A 9,103-nucleotide genomic window follows, 5' to 3' on the forward strand; every position below is an offset into this window, starting at 1 on the left:
CACATAAATTTATCAACATAAACCCAGAAAAACGAAGAAAAACAACATACCTTTCCTTCCATCATGTACTTTGGGTTTACAAGGTCAAATTCAACCATGAAAACTCTAGATCTAGTGTTTTTATGGGCGAATTTGAACAAAAAAACCATACTTCATTTTAATTTATACTCGAATTTCATGGGAAGTGAGGAGAAAAGGAAATGAGAGTTGTGTGCGATGGCGGTCCAATTGAAAGTGGAATTGAGGAGAAAGAAAGGAAGTGAGAAGAACATAGGAGAAGTGAGGGGAGGCGAGATCCATAGAAGAAGATGAGAGGAAAGAGAAAAAGGAGAAGCGAGGAGAGAGAAAGAGAATCGTGAGAGAAAAAGAGGAGAAAGGAAGAGGAGAGAGAAAGAGAGGACAAAGGGAAATGAAGCGGGGTGTGGCGGATTTGGTAATTAGGGTTTATGCCTTTTTTAAAAAATTCTTTAATTAGTTTCCAACCCCTTTTTTGGACACCTTTTTTTTTTTTTAGTAATGTAATTTCCGACGAAAAATCCGTCGAAAATTATTGTTTGAATTCGTCGGAAATATCTAACAGAATAAAAATCCATAGGAAATACCGAATTTTTCGACGGAATTACGCATCCGTTGGAACTGATCCGTCGAAAATCAGCTGTTTTAGTGCGAGCAAATGTCTTTCTCTAACGGGTTATTAGTATAGGCCCACTTTACATACTTTGCTATTAGAGTGTCTTGTATTCGACCGACCGATCAGTTTAAAGCCGCGAAGGTGGTCGATCGCCGATATGGCCATGAGAGCCGGAGGGAGCAGAGAGAAGAAAATAGTGTCCATAGAAGGGGATAATGTGAGAAAATTTGATGATATAAAGAAGTACTTTTATTAATATAGGGTATTAACTGGGTTTTGTTCTATTTCTATACTAGGAATAGATTTATATACTAGGAATAGATTTATAAACGTATGCCGCTATGCACTATGAATTACGTTGACAAAAGTCTGTTAAATTTCCGGGAAAAAAGAAACTAATATTTTTTAAAGAAAATTAGCTCAAACAAAGGATTAATTTTTCCTTAAAGATCAACTATATGATATTATTACGAGTACTAGTTTACTACGTGTACGAATGTACGATATATGATTCCCCTCATTTACTCTAAAATTCAGAGAACAATTAAAAATCAGGTGAAAATTTTCTGCTAAAATTTAAGACAAAGACGACTTTTTCTTTCGTTCATGAATTGATAATGAAGATATAAAATTGGTCAAACTTATTTTTTTGACAACCAATTGGTCAAATTATTCTTGCATAACAACTAGCAAACAGGGATTGTGCATGGTAAGCAAACTGCGCAGCATAGTTTAGAGGTGGATTTTATACCGCTTGGTGTCTCTTTATTCTGTATCCGTTGTATACAACGGATGAATCTTGTAAAACAAATTTAGTTATCACACATTCACACCCAAATCACATTAAAGTCAGAGCGTCCTTTATAACATTGACGTATATGTGATTAATTATCTCTATTATACGAAGTACATAATGGTATGTGTATTGCAATCCCTACTAGCTAGAGCCGTCTAGGGGTAACTTGGGTGGGACTTTCCTTACCTTTCTCCCTCCAATCCACACCCAAATTAAAGGGCTTTGCTTACCCGTTTGAAACTCCAATTCCGATAGGACACATTCTCCTCATCAACAAAAAAAAATAAAGTATACTGCAATGCATGCACGCAATACACACATTGTACATAATATTTTCCTTATGCTCGTTTTATATCCACTTTTTGATGGGAACCTTATGATATCAAAATCTAGTTGTCTATGACTCGTCATGGGAGATACTAGATTTCCAGTTTGACTTAGCAATAAGGGGAAAAAAATAAGGCATGTTAGGCATATTAAGCTTAACTTAGACATGTAGTCGTAGCTTGAAACTTAATTTCTTTATAATACAAGTTATTTTACACCTTTTTTGGTTCTTTAATGTAAGTCTAATGACGACGGTGGGAACTTGTAGGAAATATTTTGAGCTTTAATTAAGAAACTGAATGAAATTGATTAGAAAGAAATTAATATTTTTTGATGATTAATTAGTTTACAATGTAAGCAGATTTTCTAGGTAGAAGATTCTGGACATATATATTTGAATTATTGGACCATGTAAATCATATGTCTTATATTGGGCACACAATTATTTTTTGACTCTAGTTATTGTTATGCATAGATTCTTAAAACATGTAATCTTTAATTTTTGTTTTCATTTGTAAGGCATGCATATATATGATATAATTGAAGCCATAAGAATGTTGGCTTGCTAATTGACTCAGCTCACAAGTTATATAGTACTAATACACTTTAATTTTCATTATACAATCAAGTGTAATTATCTTGTAATTAGCACCGTCTGATTTAAAAATCTCGCTTGTTCATGTCAGTCATGCGTGTAGACCCATTTTACACTTGAGAGTAATTTCATGCATGTTCTTGAACATTTTCTCTCATTCTCTCTACTCCATTCCATTGAAATCGCATTATTTACTACCCACTTGAGTTCTTCTAAAATTTACTCCAATATATAAAACCTGCCTTTCTTTGGCTTAATATGTAATTATCGAGCCACCACATCACTTTCTTGGCTAATATATAATTCATAAAAGAAAAGGGAAAAAAGAAAAACAAATGACAAGTAATTTAATTGTTCGTTTCCCACTACCTTTATATAACCAAGCAACCGTGTCATTGTAAATATGTACATATTGTACATATATATCATGTAATTTAAAGCCAACTAGCCAAGCAAACAAAACTAGAATAACAAATCCCAAAAATAAAATAGGATTAAATGCATATGAAACTATAATAATAATAATAATGAAAATACAAGTAATTAAAATTTCATGTGAATAGCCCGTGCTATGCACGTTAGCTGAACATACATGGCGTCTCAGGAGAGTGTTAAAAACACAGTGGCCAATGTGAATACCTTTCGTACAAGTAATCTCTCATTTTTTCCAAGTTCCGATACTAATATACTATTGGTGTAATTAATTAAGGAACAATAATAATAATTATGTTCACATTTTTATGCAAATAAAAAAAATTACTCTCTCCGTCCCTTAACGTACTACGTGCCTATTTCTAATATTTATTACTCACATAATAAAGAGAAATAAACACATACTCACATAGTTAAGGGAAGGAGGGAATACTTGTATAATCTAATACAATAATAGATGTACTGCGCAAAGATGGCAAATAGGATCTTATCTCTCAAAAAGTATGGCAAATCGGAGACACCAAGCTGGATCCTTAATTCAATCAACTTTTTAGAAAACCTTTTGTTCCATTAACTGAAATTTTGTTTTTGTTTAGGCCTTATTTAACTCCGTCAGTGGGTTTTCCGCTGCCAGTCCCAACCCAGGATAAAGGAGGAGAGTTATGGTAGGCCAGTGACAACTAGTGTAAAGCTTTGTCACATCGCTTGACATGAACAACGATAATTGAGAGTAATACTAGGATGGATGGCCTCTTGAGAGGTTCTCATGTTAGTTCATGTAGCCGACCCCACTTATGGGATTAAAACGTTCAAGCAAAAGTTAGGCCTTATTTGATTGGATCGTTGGATAAATAATTAGTTTCATTAATAAAGCTACGTAATATATAATAATAATTTGAAAAAATATCTTACGAAAAATATATATACATGGATAATTTGTACGGTTATATTTTCGTCTTAGTTTCACTTATTCGGGAAAAATAAGTTATGACCAGTTTAGATAAAGATTAATAAGGGTTACTCTACTTCAATTTACAATTAAAATAAGTTATAGTAAGTTCAAATAAATTAAGATAATTAAGTTCAAATAATTAAAAATCAGGTTGATAAAATAAACATACCTTAAATCATTTATGATCTACTAATATATCAATCTTACTTTCGGTATATAATCTAATAGTTTAGGCGTGGTTATTGCATAACACAAATTCTTGAATAAGGGTAACTTTAATAACTAACTTATATATATACTTCGTATATACTATTAAAGTTATCTTTTTTTGGCATAAATTCTGAGGATAACTTTAATTACTAACTTATATAATCAAATTTCTTTTTACATATGCATCAATTTTATAATAAATAAAATTAAATTATACTACAAAGTACAAAGTATGCAAAAGTGTATTATCTTTTATGATTGCATGAAATTACGTGAAAGATTTAAGGGAAGTTTCTAGCTAGGAACAACTTTGCATTATTCAAATGGCCATGGTAGAATAAATACAAAGTTATAGAATATTTTTAATTTGCATCCAAAAAATAATTAGTAGTAATTTTTTAATTATAAATTAAAAGCCGACTTTCGCAATACTAGGAAAATTGTAGCATAAACAAGCTTAACAACTAATATTGCATGAAAAATGAAGCAAAATACTTACGTACAACACTAAAATATACCAAAACCTATTAAATAGTTACACTAATTGGAGTGTAATTTACTCAACTAAGCTGGCATATTATACACTATATAAATCCTTTACCAATAACGCTAATTTCAATATCAGTTAAGCTTAGAAATCTAAATTTATAGAGTTAGAGCACCACTAAAGAGAAGTTTTAAGCCTTTTTTTCGGGTAAGAGAGTAAAATGGAGGAAGGCAAGCAATTGTACTTTCCTCTAGTGGCTCTTCTTTTCCTTGTGGTGGGTTTTTTGATGATCGGAGATGTCGAAGGGGCGGTTACAGTGCCTCGAGACACCTTGACCCGAAGTTATTACAAGAAGACTAACACTTGTTATCATGCTGAGGCATATGTGAAGCACCTTGTGAAAGTGTTTTGGGATCAAGACAAGAGCATTACTCCTAAACTTCTTCGGTTGGCCTACTCAGATTGTATGGTCACGGTAATTTTATTTTCACCTTTAAACTACTTTTCTTTCTTAAGGTTTAGTACGTGTATATTACTATTAAAGCTGACATTGAGCCGTGCTCGCCGCTAGGCGGCCGGCCCGTGTTTTGTGCCAAAGGGCTGAGGGATGTGTGGTCATTCCGTTTGGCACAATGAATGTTCAAGTTATGTAGGCATGAATTGTGTCATGCTGGTTTATGTTAATACGGTCTAGATGGAGGTCTCTTGTGATAGGTTGTTTTAATTTACCATATATATGTTCTCCTTGTACTTCTTGATGAATTAGTCGTTAAACAACTTTGTGTTGTGTTCATTATTTGCAACCTTTCACAGTTCAATATACAGTTCAAATTAATTAGTATGGAAATAAGCTAGGGGGGCGAGGAATGTAGCACAACTGCACAAGAGTCCATATTTACAAATCCGCTAAAATTTCTAAAAATTATAAGCCTAAAATTTGCTTATTAAAAAATTTAATGGTTATTGTTCTTTTTCAATATTGTCAATGACAGCTTAGATCTAGTCTACAATGCAAGAACTTTTTTTTTTGTTGTTTAGAGAGTTACAAGGGCGGGTGATAAGAGTCGATGTTAGATCTCCTAAAATCAGAAAGGAAGCTTTAACCAAATGAGCTATTAAATTTTGGAAAAACAAAAAATTAGTACAAAGCCTAAATTAGTGTTAGTTAAAGATGCCTTGATGAATTTTCGTTAGCAACATAAGTCACGTGCTTTGGTTTTCCTTTTGGAAAAGTACCTTTTTTTTTTATTATTATTTTTTTAGGTAAGAAGAAGGCACATCCTAGAAGGAGGATATATGAGAAATTCCTCCTAAAATGTGCTTGGTGAGATTCGACCCCTGGTTTTACGCCTGGAAGTCAGAGAACTAGCCAACTACTCTAGCCTCCTATCTCAAAAATTAGGTTATAAGATCCACCGAATTGAAGTGGGTAGCCTTAACCGGATGTGTATGTTAACAGGAAAGCCCGAAGGCCATTCCCATCTCTATTAGGGGAGATGCCAACCATCTCTCCTTTCTATGATCACATTAGCAGCAGTAGTATAGCGTGGTGAACTGATCATCGTACGTTAATACCGTATTTATACATTTTCATTTATGAGAATCAAGATTGGCCAATTGTTAGCCATTTTTCATAGGTTTCGATTTTCAACCCATTGTAAGGTGTGTGATCCCTACATAAGCGTATGCAATACACTATTATGCAATGTTTATAAAGTTGTCATATTCTCTAAACTCGTATGTAACGTGATTCAGGGATGTGATGCCTCGATTCTCTTAGACGGACCAAACTCAGAGAAAACGGCACCACAAAATACCGGACTTGGAGGATTTGCGTTCATTGACAAAATCAAGGAAGTCCTTGAAGAAAGATGTCCTGGAGTTGTCTCTTGTGCTGATATCCTTCAACTTGCTACTAGAGATGCTGCTTACTTGGTAATTTCTATTTTCTTATGCATCATTATTTAATTTATAGTAATTTTTATTTAAATCAAAATTATTCCTTCTAAATCGTAGAGAAATAGGGAGTAATTCGTACTTAAATATTTCCCTTTATCTCTGATTCTCCACAATCAATTTAGGAAAATTATTAGGAGTAATACAACAATGTTTTACTCAAAAGTGACGCATTATTTTAAAACAACCTAAAACAACGTTGAGATCTAGGAAGTACTTTGTATTATATTATTTAATCAAGAATGAAATATCACAATTACTTGTCTAGTTGAATCATACTTGTAAATTTTTTTTTAATTTTTTTGAAGTTGAATATTAATAATAATATTTATAATATGTAATAATATTTTTTGGAAAAATTCCAGTCTGGTGCTCCATCCTACCCAATTCTTACAGGAAGAAAGGATGGGTACACTTCAATGGTTTCATCTGTGGACCTCCCTTCACCAAATATCTCATGGGAAGAAGGATTTGCATATTTCCAAGCTAGAGGCCTTGATCTTCAGGATTTCACAACACTCTTAGGTAACACCTTCAAGAAAGCCTCTAATTTCAATCTACTAATTTATTATTTCACCCCGTACTTTATTTATTTTTACTCACATTTTAAAAATTCTTAGATAAAAGGTTCGGTTGATAATGTAATTTATGTACGAACAAGAAACAACTTAGACGTGCATTAATGAATTCTACGTGCTAAATAACTATACCATCCTATTTAAATCGATCAAATTTTTTAGATAACGAAAAATATTGGTTTTAAACATAAGTCCTACCCGTATAGACATAACTTTTTAGACTGTCAATTCATGTATACTTTGTTATGATTTATAGGAGCACATTCAACCGGGAGGGCAAGATGTCGTTACATTTATGATCGTCTATACAACTTTCAAGGCACCGGAAAGCCGGATCCAACCCTAGACTCTTCAAGTCTAGAGGACTTAAGGAAGCAATGTCCACAAAAGTACCAAAAAGGCGAACACGAAGGACTAATTGCCCTAAACAAGGGCTCGGATGGAGCCTATAGGTTCACAAACGACTACTACAAAAACATCATAGCAAACCAAGCTGTGCTTAGAATTGATCAAGAACTCTTGTATGGGAATGAAACCCAACAACTTAGTGAACAATTTGCTCACCCTGGTTACGGGTTTGAAGACTTCCGGAGGGCATTCGCATTGTCGATGAATCGATTGGGTATTTACAAGGCGTTAACTGGACAAAAAGGAGAAGTCAGGAAGAACTGTCACAAACGTAATAGTTATTAATCCCAAACCTAAGTATTAGCTAGGGATCATCTTCAAGTATTGAGTTATTTTTCTTGTGTTAATTCTTGTAATTTATTGTGTTTGAATTTGTGCTTTTGACAGCCAATAAAATAAATGAGGACAAATCTGTATACTAATTTGTATCATACAATAAGTTAAATCATTTTTTGTCGAATGTAGCAATCAAAATTGCATTGATCTCTACAAATTTATTAAACTTTTTTTTTTTTTTAATTATTTTTAATTTAGATAAATTTTTCTAAGAATTTTCTAAAATACTTGTACAGTACAGCACGTCTTGTGTGTGACTGACCGTATTATGTGACCACTTGTAAAATAACAAAGTAACCCCTATAAAATTGATTGACTAACCCTGTAATATTGACCGAAAAACCCCTGCAACACTGGCGAAGTAAATCTTGTAACACTGACCGAGTAACCCCTATAACACTAATGAGCAAGAGCAACCCCATGATGGCCGGCCACATATAAAAATGTGTGTGTACCTTATATTATAAATCAAGTAGAAATTTATAAATGCTATAAATGCAAATTACTGAAACAATCATCTTGGCCAGAATGGCCACATGACTTAACCAAGGTACCAGGCATTCAATTAGGGTGCATTAAAATTTTCATGTGTTAACATATAATACGATGTATTAATGACAACAGCTAAAAAACGATTAAGAAAAAACTATTCTTTGACAAGGTACAACGAAAAAACGATTAAGAAAAAACTATTCTTTGACAAGGTACAGCTAAAAAACGATTAAGAAATCTTATGAATTAAAAATGATGTCCAAACATCAGCATATATTGGAATACGAGGTACAACTTGAAGAACGGATTTTGAATTAAATATTATCATGCCTTATGTGGGTTCGATATTTAAATAGTCGGTCACTTTTTATTGAGTCGTTTATGAGAAATTTGGCTTAAACATTATATTTGTCCTTGTAAGAATCTTTTTGCTTCGGAGTAATCTTACTTCAAGTAATCTTAAGAGCAACATGGGCTAATTGTAAGTTATTAAGCTAAACTTATAAAGCAAACTATAGAACTCGTAATTTTTAGACAATAATCCAAAATAGAAATATAGTCTATAATTCAGGGACAAAGAAAGTATGAATACTATTTAAAAAGTTCCAGGACACCGCAAAAGAAACTTTTTCTACATTGTTAAGTTATGTAACTTTGGCATTCAAACAAAAATCCAAGTAATTGTAACTTAAGGAAGAAATATCGTTGACCAAATTTTTTTGCAATTCAAAAGTCAATTCAAAACTTGTACTGAAAAAAGTCATTTTTAGGATGGAAGGTCATACTGGGTTGCAGTCGATGAGCAATCCTTAAGGAACAAGAACAAATTTGTACTCAAGCTAGGGAAGTAAAAACCATGAGCTAGCAATGTGCAAATTAGCCCGGCGATAAGCATCTGTCGAA

At 32.9% G+C, this 9,103-nt stretch overlaps 1 protein-coding gene across 1 annotated transcript; it reads left to right on the forward strand.

Moving 5' to 3' along the window:
• The first annotated feature begins 4,579 nt into the window (after positions 1 to 4,579).
• LOC110717643 (probable peroxidase 61) lies at positions 4,580 to 7,877 on the forward strand. Its single transcript, XM_021896394.1, has 4 exons — positions 4,580 to 4,905; positions 6,186 to 6,365; positions 6,752 to 6,911; positions 7,221 to 7,877. The coding sequence occupies exons 1-4, from the start codon at positions 4,651 to 4,653 to the stop codon at positions 7,655 to 7,657; spliced, it is 1,032 nt and encodes a 343-aa protein (XP_021752086.1). The 5' UTR covers positions 4,580 to 4,650; the 3' UTR covers positions 7,658 to 7,877.
• Positions 7,878 to 9,103: the final 1,226 nt, after the last annotated feature.

The sequence above is a fragment of the Chenopodium quinoa genome, unplaced genomic scaffold, assembly GCF_001683475.1.
Source record: "Chenopodium quinoa cultivar QQ74 unplaced genomic scaffold, ASM168347v1, whole genome shotgun sequence".
Classification (NCBI taxonomy): domain Eukaryota; kingdom Viridiplantae; phylum Streptophyta; class Magnoliopsida; order Caryophyllales; family Amaranthaceae; genus Chenopodium; species Chenopodium quinoa.

Coding starts and splice junctions, on each gene's coding strand:
- LOC110717643 (XM_021896394.1), top strand. CDS start 4,651: ATGGAGGAAGGCAAGCAATTGTACTTTCCTCTAGTGGCTCTTCTTTTC. Junction 4,906..6,185: donor ACTCAGATTGTATGGTCACG/GTAATTTTATTT, acceptor AACGTGATTCAG/GGATGTGATGCCTCGATTCT. Junction 6,366..6,751: donor CTAGAGATGCTGCTTACTTG/GTAATTTCTATT, acceptor GAAAAATTCCAG/TCTGGTGCTCCATCCTACCC.